We start from the raw sequence: 16,690 nt of genomic DNA on the forward strand, positions 1-16,690 counted from the left end.
TATGTACTCACTGATAAGTGGATATTAGCCTAGAAACTTAGAATACCCAAGATATAAGATACAATTTGCTAAATGCATGAAACTCAAGAAGAACGAAGACCAAAGTGTGGATACTTTGCCCGTTTTTAGAGTTGGGAACAAAACACTCATGGAAGGAGTTACAAAGACAAAGTTTGGAGCTGAGATGAAAGGATGGACCATCTAGAGACTACCATATCCAGGGATCCATCCCATAATCAGCTTCCAAACGCTGACACTAGCAAGATTTTGCTGAAAGGACCCAGATATAGCTGTCTCTTGTGAGACTACGCTGGGGCCTAGCAAACACAGAAGTGGATGCTCACAGTCAGCTATTGGATGGATCACAGGACCCCCAAAGGAGGAGCTAGAGAAAGTACCCAAGGAGCTAAAGGGATCTGCACCCCTATAGGTGGAACAACAATATGAACTAACCACCCCCCCACACCCCCCCCGCCCCGGAGATTGTGTCTCTAGATGCATATGAATCAGAAGATGGTCTATTCGGTCATCAGTGGAAAGAGAGGCCCATTGGTCATCCAAACTTTATATGTCTCAGTACAGGGGAACACCAGGGCCAAGAAGTGGGTGGTTGGGGAAGAGTGTAGGGGACTTTTGGGATAGCATTGGAAATGTAAATGAAATAAATACCCAATAAAAAAATGGAAAAAAAAGAAATAGCAAAGTACACATTCAAGCAAAAATTCAAAAACAAAAAAAAATTGGAAAAAGGAAATAAAAAAGAAAAAAGAAAACAAATCTATATGGCTGCCACTTCATATTTGTATAACACCTTAACCTTTCACATGTGTGCTTCATACAGTGTATACAGGGGAACATTTATTCCATTTTTAGATGGAATAAATTCCACACAGTTAAGCAACTTCCTTACTGTACTTCAAGCCACAAGGGGGAATGTGGGCCCTCTCACCCCGAGTTACACAGTATCAGATATACACAGTATCACAGAAAGACTGGGTTGACAGTCTGGTCAGGTGAAATAAGGCATGTTACAAAGTGTCTCACAGATACACAATGTTTCCTTTCCCATGCTCTGCACAAGGGTTTCTAAGACTTACCTTTTCGGCAAAGACTGGGTCTCCTGATAAGTGGGACAAGTGCATAAACTCCAAGTGCAGAGTTCCAAATTCAGCCAGGATACTGCTGCCTCCAGAGGCCCAGGGCCAGTTCCGCCCGATCCCACTACGGAAAAAAAAGGAAAAACAGAGGAGTTATTTTCCAAGGTCCTAAGTGGCAGACATTGTAAAGCTCACACCTCTGGGATGGTATCCCTATAAGAGTGGACTCTGGATAACATACTATTACATTTTTTTTTCTGGCTACTGGTTTTCAGCTTTGACTTCTATTTCCGTCCTGAAACTCACTGTTGACTTAAATCAGTAAGTGCAAAATATGTTCCACCTTACCGAGTTTGGAAGGTCCAGTGCTATGCAGTGTCCACGTCCTGATGCCTCATACAGCTTTTCAATATTTTAATTGAGATTGCATGGAATTTTAGATATTCACATTATCTTTAAAATTCTATTTGGATAGGAGGTAGATTTCAAACATTCTTTACCCAAGAACCTCTGTCCTTTTCCAAATCCTGCCTCCAATTACTAGACTTCCGTATGTGTATCTTCATACTAAATTTTATCTATTTTTTAAGGCACTGACTCACTGCCTATCTTACTTAATCTATGCTTAAGAATATAAAATTATGTTATGTAAAGCTCAAAGGCATGAGTTGCAAATATATTGCTGGATGATTTATCTCAAAAAATACTTTTAAAAAAGTTTTTTTTTTAAAGTTTTTAAATGTGGGTTGTGTATGGTTTATGACTATGCTGCTGGTCCATGTAGCCTTAAGCACAAATGCAGAGGCCATGGGAACATCAGGTGCCTTTCCACATTACTCTTTTTGCCTTACTGCCTTTGAGACATGATCTTCCACTAAACCCTGAGCTGGGCTGAAGGTCGGAAAGCCCAGAGATTCTCTAGTCTCTGCTTCACCACAGCACTGGGGTCATAGAAATATGGAGCCACAACCAGCTTTTTGTGGGAGTGGTAAGATTTGCACTCAGCTCTTCATACTTGTGCATCAAGTATTCTTACCCATGGAGTCATCATCCCAGTCCCAAACATGAAATGACTCTTGAGACATGATTAGACTTTTGGGTATAGTTTGTTTCTGGAGAAACACTTAAATCTTTGAGACGTATATGATAATTCAAATAAAATTAAACATACACCTGGCTGATTATTTCAATTCCTACACCTGAGAATGCACATCTTGGTTTTGGTTCAGACTTGCACTTACTGCATATTATTTGCTATGCAGTAGTGACAATGAATGACACTGGGTTACAAGACAAGTCATTTTCCTCAAAGTCTTTAAAGAGCATTAGGAGGCAAATATTTGAACAGAAAAAAAAAGTCCAGTATGGCATGTCAATGCCAAGGTAAACGTGAGAAGAGTTCTTAGGGCATCTTGCACAAGGCTGTACAGTGCAACATCAGGCATCACAGGATGCTTCCTCTGAGCCCAGAGTTGAGTTAAAGAAGAATTAGGGAGGGAGAGAGTAGTGAGGAGTGAAGCTGGCCCCACGCCCACAGTGGAAGGTACCTAGCACAGGGTCATAAGGAGAGAGGTGGCAGGCACAGTGACTGTCACACCTGAGCCTGGCACCCAAAGTTGGCTGAAAGGCTGGTTTTTCTATTTGGAACACAGATTCTTTTTAAGTGTTCTTGGTGCTCCATAAACTTTCAAGCTACCCATTTTGACCAGGGTAAACCTCGTCAGCCCTTTCATGGCCTCTAGTGCCAGGCTGCTGAAGAAAGTGGAGCCTGGAAGAGGAGGAAGCTGGGCACAGGAAACCCTGGGCCAGCCTCCCTCTTATTCTCTATCCATGTAGAGTCAAGTTCAGGTTTTGTTTCAAAGCTCACAAGTATGGTTGATATACCTAATCAAAGGGAACACTGAGAACTGAAAACCTTGAATTCATTCATTTTAGACAATGTCCTAAATGTTCAATTCTTGGAGTATGTTAGTTTAATAAAAGGAATGTTATATCATCCAGATGTGAAGGTACCTTCAGATTTGGTTAATCATGGCCAGTGCACATAGCAATTGGTCATTTGTTGTTAGGACATATCATCTATACATTTCATCACCAAAGTCAAAGCTACTGAGCAAAAGTATAAAATCCCCCATTGAGGAGAAACATCAAAAACTAATTTGTGACATAAGGCCATATCAGACTGTCACCTTCATCCTAGAGAAGGAAGAAATCAGGATGTGGTGAAAAAGTCCAGCCCACCTTACAAAATCCAAGGAACTAATGTTTTTCAATTTAGGGGGTTAGAATATATGGAGGCACACTTAGAAGTGCCAGTTAAACAACCTAAATGAACTAAATAAAACTCAAATGTATTGAGTATCTACATGTTTATTCTTTGTAATTTATGTGATGTGAAAGGCAGCTGGGTTTATGATAAGTGTGAATAAGAAAGAATGGCTTTGATTATCTCTCAGCACATAGAATTGATGTATCTCAATACAAATTATTTACAAGATGGATAGCTGAACTAGTCCTTAAATATGCAACTGGGGAGTAGTTGAAGAAGTCAGAAAGGGCACGGATCAATCTGGATCTCATAGACAAACATACAAAGACCGGCAGTTGACAGGAGAGTAGATGGAGCTCACCACGTGACAGAGACCTGTGTGACCTGTGAGACAGCGTCTACTCTTGCATACCACATAAGTCAAACCCAAATTCTGGTCACTCAGAGAGGGATCAGTAGAAAACTTTCTAAGATTGTTTTACTTAGCATTTTAAAAAAGACAGGGCCTAGCCTAGACTGACATGGGACTCATGTTAAAGATTAGGCTGGCCTTGCTTGTGATCCCTGTTCCCCAAGTGTCTGGGTTACAGGAGTGAACCACCATGTCTATTTACAAGGTCTTTTTTTGCTCCAGATTCTGAGTCTAGTGATGAATCTATGCATTCCTAAAGCCAAAATTCCATTATAGGCATAAAAATAGGGCAGATTGGGAAAAGGGAAATGAATCCCACGAGAGGTCTTCTCTCTTGATTTAGAAGTCAGGGTATCCTGTGTATCCTGCTATATCATAAGCCAAATATTTTAGTTCTTCAGTCCAAAATTACTCTTATCTGTAAGAGCGGGGTACTGAAGATGCTTTTAGTGTTGTTTCATGACCCAGTTGTAGCATTCTTTGCTTGGCCTGTTTTATAAACATAAGAATAATACTCTAGAAAAATATGTTAAAGGCAAAACAATAGCTTGTGTAAAAAACAAAACAAAACAAAAAACTATTAGCTTCATAACACTAGTCTGAAATTGAGGGCCATTTAAATATTTCCAACCTTGTTATAACATCTATATTTTTAAGCCAAAATGATGAGTCAGTCCATAGAAATGTATACACAAAGTGGCAATTAACATGATCTGGGCAGCTGCCAAAGGGATGGTTCAAAGAATACTGGAACAGAGTTTTGAACTGCCCTGTCCATCTAGTTTCACGTACTTCTGTTTCCCCCAGTGTCATGCTCTTCTACTTTAAGCAAGAATACTATTTGATCTGTATCTTTCACCTTGTACTTAGCTTCAATGGCCAATATTCTTCTAAGGTCGTCAGTACCTGAAAATAAAACTTATCACAACAAAAAATAGTTGTCTTCAGCAAGTGAAAATACGAAACTGTCTTTAATAAAGACTGGGCTCATTGGGTCCTTTGAAACCCGTGAAATAGTATTTTTTTTGATAGAGTTTATATAGTTTATTAATAGAGGCAAGACATCCAGATTCTACTGTACTCAAAGCATTAAGGGGTGATCATTTACTGACCTCATAGCTCTGATTTACAGTGGGTTTCTGTATGCCTTTTCTGTCACCTGGGAATAACAGGTGATAGGGCGAGAGGAAGAAAACACTACTAATGACCCATTCTACTCTCGACGGAATCCTACGGGAGACAAGCTAACTCTTCCTGAAGCCTGTAATGAGGTAAGTAGCCAGACGAGCATTCTGGATTGATGGTGCACCCTTTCAAAATAGTCTTAAATGGAGCTTACCCCATGGGAGTATGTTTTATCGTCACTACCCAGATAAAATTGGGTCAGTAATACATACAGTTGGCAACATAGCATGATCAAATACAACAAATACAGAATTTACAGAGCTGAATGAGCCTTAAGAACCACCAGATTAATATATAAACAAAGCATTAAACAGTTATACAGTGTCCATTAGCTATGACTTTCAATTTACCCTTCCCTGTGGCTTCTTTTTCTATGCTAAATGGAAAAAAGGAAGCAATTTTCATTAAAAGAAAATTAGAAAAAAAAAACCCATAGTCTTTGCGAGTCCTCTTTCCTGAATGATTTCTGATTAGCTGATCAGTGAATAAACTTCCTTTAAGTCAACAGTCTGCAATCCAGCTCACTCCTTGGGGTGACAGAGCCATCAGTCTTTGGAAGAAAACCTCCCCATATCCTATATATTACTCTAAAGTCTTACTCAAGCATGCAAATGTAATGGCCCACAGGGATATTGAATAAAAAAAAAGGAAATTAATCTGGTATTACTCATTTTGGATTTTCTTAAAAGCACAAATTAGGAAAGAATAATTAGAAATTTCATCAATGATTGTTTCATTTAGCTGTATCCTCAAAGATAATCGATTTAGATATGTGGCAGTTTCAGCTGCATGGGCTGATGTCTCCTTCCTGCAGAGGTGTGCAGAGAGCTAAGAACACAGTAAGAGCTGCATCCCAGGGGACTGCAATCTTAACACAGTTCAAGACTGTCCCTAAGTCTACCATAGAAAATCCAAAAGAGAGGACCATGCCCTCAGGGAGGAGCAGCTGATTGAGTGGCAGCCCTTCTAAATTACTCACAATCACAGATGCTACCTCTAAGCAGCAGCTTGACTGTGCTTAAATCTCTCCAGAGTTTCCATATAAGACTTTTCACAATGTCCAACATAACACTTAAAATTTGTTATATTCTGCTCAATTTCATCATATATATTTATTTCAGGTTATTTTTAATTTATTCTGATTCTTAATATTCTTCTTTGGGTCTCATTAGCCAAATTTGGGGCTGTAAGTTACAAAGACAGAGGTGTCAAGAAACATCTCTCAACCTTCCTCTGTGATCCCAAGAGTCCATACGCCTTTTTTTTTCCTGCTTGTCCCTTGGGTAAGATCTCATTGCTAACTGCTGTCATGTAACAGCAGATGAGATGAATTCAGCTTTCATTCAGTGGCTAACAGCTGCTGACCAGTGAGTGGAGCTGAGTTCAATCCCTAGGAAAGAGGGAATTGACTCACAAGTTGTCTGATATCCTGTATTCATGCACTGTGGTACTCATATGCATAAGTGAAAAACACACATAGACACATACAGACAGATACACAGACATAGGTACACACACACACACACACACGGAAAATAAAAATGTAATAACAACACTCAAAGAAAATAAATATATAGCCAACCTTGGCTGACTGATTTCTTGAAAATACTTAAAACAGCTCCTTGTAATGAATCCTATCAATGGTAAAATTCTATGAGCTATACTGTGCTATTTCCACAAATGCATATGATATGCTCTGATCATGTCTACACCCCATTTTAACAATTAGGGCTATTTTACTTGTTCCATAAGAGTTGAAGGCCTGGCATCAATTACCTTAGGATAGATGTAGCAATGGAACACTTTCTATTGGAAAGAATAGCTTGCTATCAGTTTTGCCGGAAGTAATGTTAGCCTTTTGCAGAAAAATCTGAGATCTATCAGGATACTATTAAATGACTTTGCTCAACAGGCTGAAAAATAAGTATTTCCAGATATCCCTTGCCTAACTCAGTGAGTGGGACTGAGCCAGTAAGTCACGTCTAAGTTATTGAGTGCTTACTCTGTGTCAGCTAGTGTGTGATATGACATCCTCCAACTCTGTTGAAAATATGCTTAGGTACTTTTAAAATCATCCTGGCCTTCACGGAAAGTGTTAAGGGTTTCCAGTCTCACATTCAATTCAATTAAGTTATTTTTTGTCCAGTCAGCTAAGCTGAATACACAGTTTGGAGAGGGGACCATTTCTGTCTTTTCTATAGGCATTCCATAAGATTTTTATTTGAGAAATCAAGTGGATTTTGATTATATTTTTTTATAAAAGTGAGTTTTTCTCAGTGTTCTACCAAACACTCTGATACCCCATTGCTGAACTCGGATCTTCACTGTTGGTTTGTTTTCCAGATATTAGACTTTTGGGAGTAACTGCAAGAGGATTCCTTCTTTGATGCCAAAAGAAGATGGGTAATAAATTGTTTTTAAGGCAAGATCAGCAAACGGAATATTGAAAAATCTATAGTAAGAAAATGTAAATACCATAATCATTTTTTAAATTCTCAAATGACAAATTAATTGCAAAAAATGGTTCAAGAAAACAGATGATGTTTAGATAATCCACACTAGTAATTAGGGTGTTCTTTTTAGACTGTGTTATTCAAGCTCAGCCTTTCCTGTTAGCATATAAAGTAAATATAACTAAGAAAAGAAACAACCATTAATCAAACCATCTTATAATTTGAAATAGTAGCTTTCCTTAGATTTGAATTTTTATGTAGAAGTAATATACAGTGTATGCCTGGTTTGTGGTAAAAACAAACAGATCTGGGGAAGGCCTTGGTTGCTAAAGTGGTTGCCTTCCAAGAATGAAGACCCAGGTTTGGATCCTAAGGAACTATATAAAAAGCTGGGCTTGGTGATGCATTCCTCAACCTCAGCACGAGCACCAGGGAGATGGAGACAGATGGGTTCCCGGAAGCTCACTGTCTGGTCCACTTAGTCTAGTGCACTTGAAGTTCCAGGTCAATGAGAGACTCAAGTGGAACTCACATGAGGAGTGACACCTGAGGTTGTCTTCTGGCTACACACACACACACACACACACACACACACAAACTCACGGGGTCAGGGATGCTAGATAGGTATTGAGAGCTGCCTACAGCTTGCACTTATGAAATAGTATGTTATGAAATAATTTGACAACCAAAGTGTTAGGCAAAAATTATGTCAAAGAGGAAAGAGGTCAATTAAGATTCCAGAGCCCAACAATAAAGACAGATACTCTTCTCAAAAGAACATGAATTACCATACCGCACTTAATGGTGGCCCTGGTTGTCCTCAGGAGCCTCTTTACATAACATAGAGCCAGTGCTGTGGGATAGTCTGCCATGTATCACAACACATATAGCTTTGTGACACCTTGTGTGTTTAATTTTTCATGCTTAGTTCACCTCCTGACTGGAGACTAAGATCAAAGACAGGAGAATACATCTGTTTCCTTTGCCCCCACTGATCCTCTGCATAGACAGTCTCAGAAAAGGTGCCGGAATTTAACAATTATTGTATTTATATATGGGAGCCATTAATCCATTTAAATGGCTTTTAATCATATTTAGGAAGCATTTAAAGCAAGATTTATTACTCACAGCTAACGTATTTCCTATGTATGGGCAATATACACATTTAGTTTATAAGATTACATATTTTCAGTGATTAAAGATTCCTTGTTATTTGAAAAATACTGGTAGCATAACTAAACTTCAACAACTTGTACAGAGAAAGAATCATCAAAATATTTTTATGGGCTTAACGTTTGATAAGGAAGAAAAGAGAAGCAAAGGAGCCAAGGTCTTCTCCCTGTATGTCCTGTGAATGGAGTTATGTCCTCAAGTGCCATCAGGTAAAGGCACATGGCAAAGGCTGTGGGAATTCTGACATTGTGACATTTAACCTTTGGGGATGTGAAGTAGTTATAGGCACAGAATTCTGAGGAGTGTGGAAAAGCAAGGGTGAACTCCGGACAAATTCTAAGAAGTCAACATGACTTCTGCACATAGATCTGGCTTGAGAAGGACGGCTGTACAATAAAGTGAATGGCAGGAGCCCGGGGCTTCACGTTGGGTCTACTCCTGGTACAACATATCTTATGATTGCAGTAAGTGCCTGATTTTTCCTTGAATGTCAATTTAAGAACAATAATGGTGTTTATGGGCTATTTTTTTCCGTTCATTCAAAATGAGAATGCTTTCTTAGATCCCATGAGGAAAATGTGCATTCTTAGAATTTCAGATTACCTACTTCAGTTAATAGCAGAACGCCAAATGTGAAAAATAACACAATTATCTTGTAATGTGAACTGCTAAGAAGGAAATAAAGCAAGATGATGTGATGGAGCCCAGTGGGTAGCTTCTGTGGGCTGCTTTGCTGTAAAGTGCCTATGTTAGGGGAGACTTCCAAGGTGGTCATGGGAGGGACCTGTGTCCTCAGGTGGCCACAATCACACAACACAACAATACACTGCTAGCTGTGTGGAGATCACCAGTGAAAACATCCAACAGCAGGAATTTCCTGACAGCTGAGGAGGGCAAGATCTGGGATTTACTCTAAGTGCAATGGGAAGTCCAAGTAGAGGATCCAATCAGGTCCGCATTTACAAATCCATCCTATGGACTACAGGAGGAAGGGCCGCATGAAAACAAGACAGGAAGTGAATACGAAAACTGTCCAGGTAGCAGGCAGGTTTGGGGCTGTACTAGCAGGTAATGTCAGAGACAGATAAGAAAACTAGGGTTACATTCCTGCACTGAGTTTGGTCTTCACAATAAAGTCCCATATGTGGAATTACAGTGCAGAGAGTATCCATTTCAAGGTTAATGATCCCTAACCAACAACTTCCTTCTAAAGCTTACCCCACTGTAATCTACATATGCATCAGAATGGTCCAGCTGCTCACTAACTGGGCATTTGTGTAATCTTAAAAAAACTTGCTCAGCCCTGTAGGTTAAAAACGCAACATCTTAGTGTCTTCATGACTTACATTTCTTTACTATAACCTTCCAATGTTTAATGGACAATTCCCTTCCTTTCTTGAGAAATATGTTTTTTTTTCCCTATAGGTATTACTGCCTCTTTTGCCTTTATTATATTTTTTATAAATTCTTAAAAATTACACAATACTCATTTTATGTGGGAGACAATGAATAAATGATTTTGTTAGAGATTGATATTATATTGACCTTTATCTGTAATTAGCCCTGAGTCTCCACTAGCCAACTCTACATAACATTATTACCCATTGATCTTTCAGACAAATAGATTAACATATACTCTCACAGCCTGAATATACTGCTCCCACTAAAATAGGCTCATGTATGTTTGGCCTCCAACACAATGACCATTTTAGGGGAAATGACTGAATCATATGGGCTTTGGCCAATGGAGAATCAGCAGTTCAAGGTCATTCTTCCTTACTAAGTATGAGGTCGGTGTGGGTTACATGAGATCCTGTCTCAATACAAAAATGAAAAAGCAAACACCCTAAAACAAAAACATAAAGACTATATTCATGAAGTTTTACATGGGAAGGCAAAATCTACTTAGAAGCAGGCTATAAAGCATTTGAGTTATGGTCTAGAAAAACAAAATGAAACAAAACAACCAAACAAAACTTGAGCACGCTTTGCCTATATCCCAGTACTTTGCTGACATTTAAGCGGGGTAATCTCTTAACTCTGATGTATAAATTTTCAACACAGCCCAGTAGTCAATGCTAAAGCTGCATGGGTATTTTTGGCTGCTTTTAGCAAGATTTACAGTAAGAATCATACACACAAAGCTGAGTAGAAATACCTTAAATACAGTTTGGCTGCAAAATAAGAGAGTCAATCAAGGGCCAAGGAAAGTGTCTCAGCTGAAGACACTAAAAAGCCTTGAACCTTTCCTCAGGCCAGTGGGAAGAATATTTAAGAGGTACCCGAGGAACTCTCTATGGATCCCACCTCCTCAAAGGGAAGCAATATAAACTAATTTGAAAGACTTTCTTATCAGAATAGAGTGCAACTGGACTGCTTAGGAGTTTGTTTCCCAGGATGCATTCGTGGTATCCAGCTATTCACAGGTCACTACAGTGATAGTTCAAAGGGGTTTGACTATACCTTGAAGTGGTGGTAGATCTTACAATTGGCCCCACAATTCTGGGTCGGTAGACATATTGAAAAGCTTTGAATCCTATAAGTAGCAGATGTACAATTCAGTCTTCACGTGGATTCCCTAACAACTGGAGTGGAGGCTGTCCCTAAAGCTTCTGCCTGTTTGTCAAACCTGTTCCCCAGCCTTGTTTGGCTGCTAAGGGAGAGGAAGCATCTAGCCTTGCAGAGACTTGATGTGGGGGGTGGATGGGTGGGTGGAGGGAATACCTGGGAGTGTGTGTGTCACCTTCTTAGGGGAGAAGGGGAGGGGTGGGGAGGGGATTAGTGAGGGGGACCAGAAGGGAGGGTAGTGATTGGGGTGTAAAAGGAATAAATAAATTAAAAAGGTGTGTACCCCTGGAAGCTTCCTCCAGAGTTCAACGGAAAGAGTTGGGGGCTAAGCACTGTGTGGCAGTGTGGGGAAGCTGGTTGGTGTTTCCTGAGAAGGGGAAGCATGAAGCTAAGAGAATAACAGGAGACAGCAAAGGAGAACCCCAGAAGTTCCATCATGGCAATGCAGTGTCTCTAGGGGAAAGAGACAAGGGAATAAGTACAGCCTGTGCAGTGGAGTGGTCATGTAGGCTGATGCTACTAGATCTATTTGCATGCCTGTGGGGCCAGAGATGGAGTTTGTCCTAATGGATTCAAGCTTGCTTTGTTTCCCTCACTCCCCTGTATTCCCCATTTCTCTCTGTTTCAAAATGGAAATAATGACTTCATGATATTGTATGGTGGAAATATATAACTTGTTTTCCTTTGATCGAGGTCTAGCATTTATTTGCCTTGAGTCTCATAGGAGACTATGAATCTGACCTTTGGAGCATTGCTGGAACAGTTGAGACTCTGGAGACTTTGGAGGAACTGACGAACTTTGGAGATAGACTAAATGCCACTTTTCATTCTGAGAGGATCATAAAGGCCCGGGCTAGTGTAGAATGTTATGGTTTAGACATGACATAGTCTCTCAAAAAGGCTCCTGTGTTTTGTCCCCAATGCAATGTATTGAGGTATAGGGCTTTGATTAACTAAAGATTAATCTGATGGATTCATAACTTTATGTCACTACACTGGGCAGTATTGGAAACTATGGGTTTAGTACCTGTTAGAGGAAGCAGGTCACTGGGAATGTGCCTCTCAAAAGTATATATCTGTGCTACTTATCTCTCTGCCTCTCAGTTGCCTCTGTTACTGTATCCTGGCCCCCAGGATGTGCCTCATCACAGACCCACAATAAGAAAGCCAGCTGAGCCTGGCCTGGGCCCTTGGAAACAGGGAGCTAACAATAAGTCTTTACTCCTGTAAGATTCTTTTCCTCATGTTTTTGTCACTGAATGTCTCTCTTCCTGATACACAGGGCTTGCCATCCTCAGTAAAATAAGATTATATTATGTACATTACTTAGTTACATGTCTGTTTCCATTAGTGCTTGTCACAGACATATTTCTGGGATAATCATTTTTAATAGCTGTATAATAGCATTCTATAAAGTACATAATCACATTTTATTAAACTCATCTTCTACCGACAGGCAGGTAGACCTTTCTCACTTAAAAAAAAATGTTACAATCATGTCACATTAACCATGAATATTTATTGTAATCCTCTCATAGAAAGCATTTTATATAAAAACTTCATCTTTTATCCATCCTATGATTTGCATGTGTTGTCTTTTGATTTTAAGTTTATCTTTGTTGTAGCTAATTTTTATTTTTATATTTCATGTGCATTGGTGCTTTGTCTGCATGTATGTTTGTGTGAGAGTGTTGGAGCCCTTGGAACTGGAGTGGTGTTACAGAGAGTTATGGGCTGCCATGTGGGTGCTGGGAATTGAACCAGGCCCCTCTGGAAGAGCAGCCAGTGCTCTTAACTGATGAGCCATCTCTCCAGCCCCTGTTGTAACTCATTTTTAGTTGGTAAATTCTTCTGAAATTTTCCTTCCGCATTGTATATGCGTGTGAGTTGGAAACCTGTCCTCTACACCCAAACTTACATTTCAAAAATCCTGAGAGTCTGGGAAACAATTTCTCTTTTCAGTTAGGCTCAAAAGTAAAAGTTGTAGTATGAAAAGAATATGCATGAATTAATATTTCATATGTATATGTATTTTGTTTTCCATATATAATGAATTTATATGTGTTATGCTTACCTGTTCAATAGTATTGCTAATTATGAATGCTGAATAGTTTATGTATTTTAAAGTTTATTTATTTTCCACATTCCTTTTTCATTTAGATTTTACTAAAGAAGTTTAAGAATTGATTTCTTATTTTTTGAGATTTAGTAGTTTCATCAACTTTTTCCAATAGTGGAGACAAACCACGATGCACTTAACAGCAGACAATGTTATATCCAGAAGGGCAGGGAAGAGGTGGGTCAATCAGGGGACAGGCAAATCACCATTTAATGTTATGTTTGCATCAAGTGCATCTCAGGAGGGATCTTGAATGGGTCTTTCGCTTTGGAAAGCAGTTGTTTCCTATTGTATAAAACAGTTACACTTGTAGACCTCACCTTGTAGGGATTAAATGATAAAAATGCCTCGAAACTCACATGGTTTGTCCCAGAGAAATATTTTTATCTTCTTAGATTAAGCAACTGACATTTTAAAAAAAAAGTTCCCTTTTTAAAATTTGGTTTTTCTTTTTAATTTTAGAGAGCTCTACTCAATAAAAATAAATTCACCAAATGTTCACTTGGAGACAGAAATTACAGACAAGTAGTAATGAAATAATGTTAGGCATTCCCAAGATTCAAAAATCTAACAATTTTTTACTGTTAACAGCCAATTTTCTTAAAGCAATTTAATTGGTATGTAACCACCAATATGTAGACTTTTAAGAAAGCTCAAATGCCCTTTAATGTTTAGAGAAAGGTAATTAAAATGATTCAAATTGTATTAAAGACCTATAGATACTAAAGACACATCAAATGATGTAATAGAAAGGACAAGAGAAATCTTGTTCACAGATTTATTTTTTTCTCCTCGAAGTTTAACACAAATCTTATCCTGTCTGGGGCAGGCACATATCTTCGTGAAAGATGGCTAAATAATCAATGATAACTACTTAATAGAACCATCATTTAAATAATCTATTACCTATGCATTGGTTGGTTTTGGAGGACAGTGTCTCTGTGTTAGTTGATAGCTACTGCAAGAAGAAGATTCTCTGATGAGAGTTGAAAGATTATCTCATCTGAAAATTTCAGAATTTGAGACAGTTGGATGCTCAGCCCATAGTGGGAAATATACTGGACTCAAGGATCTTCGTAGGAGAGCCAGTGGAAAGATTATAAGAGTCAGAGGTGGCTCAATTGGCAACTTCAAAGAAACAGTATTTTCTAGACACAACAGATCAGTTGTACACATGAGGAGCGATTAATCTTTAATAGCTGATGGGAGAGGGGAGAGCTGGTTTTCTTTGATGATGCGACCCCCCTTGGAGGTCGACCACATGCTAGGGCAGGCCTTATCCCCAGGACTAGCTGGGCAACACAAAGTGTACTCATAAAAAAAAGAAATAATAACAAAAGAAGAGATCTCAGTTGGGTGGGAGAGGATGGGAGGAAGAAGGCAGTGGTTACAGAAGGAACTGGGGGAGGGGTGAATATGCTCAAAATACAATGTATAAAATTTTCAAAGAATTAATAAAAAACCATTGTTAAAATATGTGTCTTGTTAAATAGCTATATAAATAGGAAACAAAATATTTTTTTAAACTATCCCCTTTTAGAATAACATTTTTTCTTTTTTAACCAAAATATTTTAGGGTGACTTCCTACCACATAATTTTTATAGGCCGAAACATATTCACTATGACAAATGTTTTCCTATAGGCAATATATCATATTTCCAAAGAACATTTTGATCTTTAGAATTTCTAAGGCAATCTCCTGTGAACAAATAAATTAAATCCAATAGAAAAAATTCAGAGCCTAATTCTAAAGAGTAAATTTAATAGACCGAGATTTTTTTTTTTTTTTATAATTTGGCAAGTTTGAAGATGACCTGATTAAATTTTAATTTAATTAAAACTACTTTCACAATATATTCTATTTGCATGTAAAATGAATTAAGTTCCTTTCTCATCAGATTTGTCTTTAATTTGCCTCTAAATAGGGACAGTGACACAGTACGGAAGAACAATGGCCTAGAATGTGGGGGGCTCTGGGACTCAATTTTTTCCAGGATTGTATGAAAAGTAGAATACAAATCTAAATATGAATTGCAGATAAAAAAGTAAAACAAACATAAACAATGTTCACAAATTCTCAGTTCTTTTTGAATCTATTGGTAATCAACAGTTTAGGAATAAATATTACCATCACCACCAGAAACAATAGTAAAGGATAATCAGTGCCTTTAAATGAGGTCATCGTAAATGTAAGTTCATTTAGATAATTCAGATCCTCTTCACGATAGCCATGTAGGCAGTCTCAATCAACACCACAGGAAACTGGGCCTCAGCAGGGTCAAGTGGCTTGCTGCAGTTATTAAGGACAGGGTAGGTTTCCACACAACTTGTACTCTATTCTTTCCAGATAGTATGGTGCCCTTTTCTCTCTGCCTGTCTAGGCTGGCAGTTGCATCAGAAATTTAGCAGTTGAGTTCATGTCTCTAAGAGAGTTAATTTTTATTAGCACTGAAAATTGAGATATCATGAATCTGGATTTATTTATTTGAGAAATGATGACATTTTTGAAAAGAAAATAGCACATAAAATGTGCTGACTGTATAGCATCCTTTAAAATAAAAACATCCAATGGAAATGCTTAAAGGGTAATAACAGGCGAAAATGTTGACCTGTAGCAATACAGTAAAATATGCCCATTTTAAAGGCACCCTCGATGCAAATTCTAGCTGGACTGTCATCACGTTAAAAATGGTCACTAGGTCCACAAGTCCAGAGTTTCCCCCACATCTGAAAAGTCTCTGAAGCCTAAAGTAGTCTTTTTCCTACTTCCAAGGCTCTAGTCATTAATGGAATGTTGTGACTATATTTGTCATCCATCCATCCATCCATTGATCCATCCATCCACCCTCCCACTCACCCACCTACCCACTCATTACTGTCATTACTATGTATTTTTATTGGAAAGCAAGGTGTTTCAAAATATGGAAGACAACATTGCAAAGATTTAGAAGTAAAGCTGTCTTCCTCCCTGTCCTGGGCTCACCCAGATTTCCTATTCTACTCCCCACAAATCACTATAACCTTCTTTACAAGTTTCTTTATAATATGGAATATTATATTACAGTGCTTAGTTCACGTTTGTATCTTTCTCACATACCTCAAAATGTGAGTGGTATTCTTTACCTAGCTCACTTCCTTGGAGTTGTATATAATAAAAATTGCATGTTAATTAACATCAGAAGTTTGCTTTACAATGTTTAATTGTTGTGGCTGTTGTTTACCATTCCACCTTTAAAAAAATGTCTATTTTCTCAAGTCTACTTCCATACTGAGATAGGAAATATTTTCCATGATTATTTCCCTCCAATTTAGCCCAGATTTATCTTAAGATGCTACCTATATATCATAGTTAAACTCAGGAGCAAAGCTAGAGAGAGGGAAAAAAAAAGTGGTAAACAATGCCAGTCCCTTGT

The 16,690-nt window shown here is 38.4% G+C and overlaps 1 protein-coding gene across 2 annotated transcripts in view; it reads right to left on the bottom strand.

The window, feature by feature from the left end:
- Positions 1-16,690, bottom strand: part of Man1a1 (mannosidase alpha class 1A member 1) — a 173,176-nt gene that overhangs the window by 32,588 nt on the left and 123,898 nt on the right. For both annotated transcript variants that reach the window (XM_021173671.2, XM_021173672.2), the window contains exon 7: positions 1,098-1,221. In XM_021173671.2, coding sequence (XP_021029330.1) covers positions 1,098-1,221 — 124 coding nt within the window. The remainder of the gene's footprint in view (positions 1-1,097; positions 1,222-16,690) is intronic.

The sequence above is a fragment of the Mus caroli genome, chromosome 10 (assembly GCF_900094665.2).
Source record: "Mus caroli chromosome 10, CAROLI_EIJ_v1.1, whole genome shotgun sequence".
In the NCBI taxonomy this organism is placed as follows: domain Eukaryota; kingdom Metazoa; phylum Chordata; class Mammalia; order Rodentia; family Muridae; genus Mus; species Mus caroli.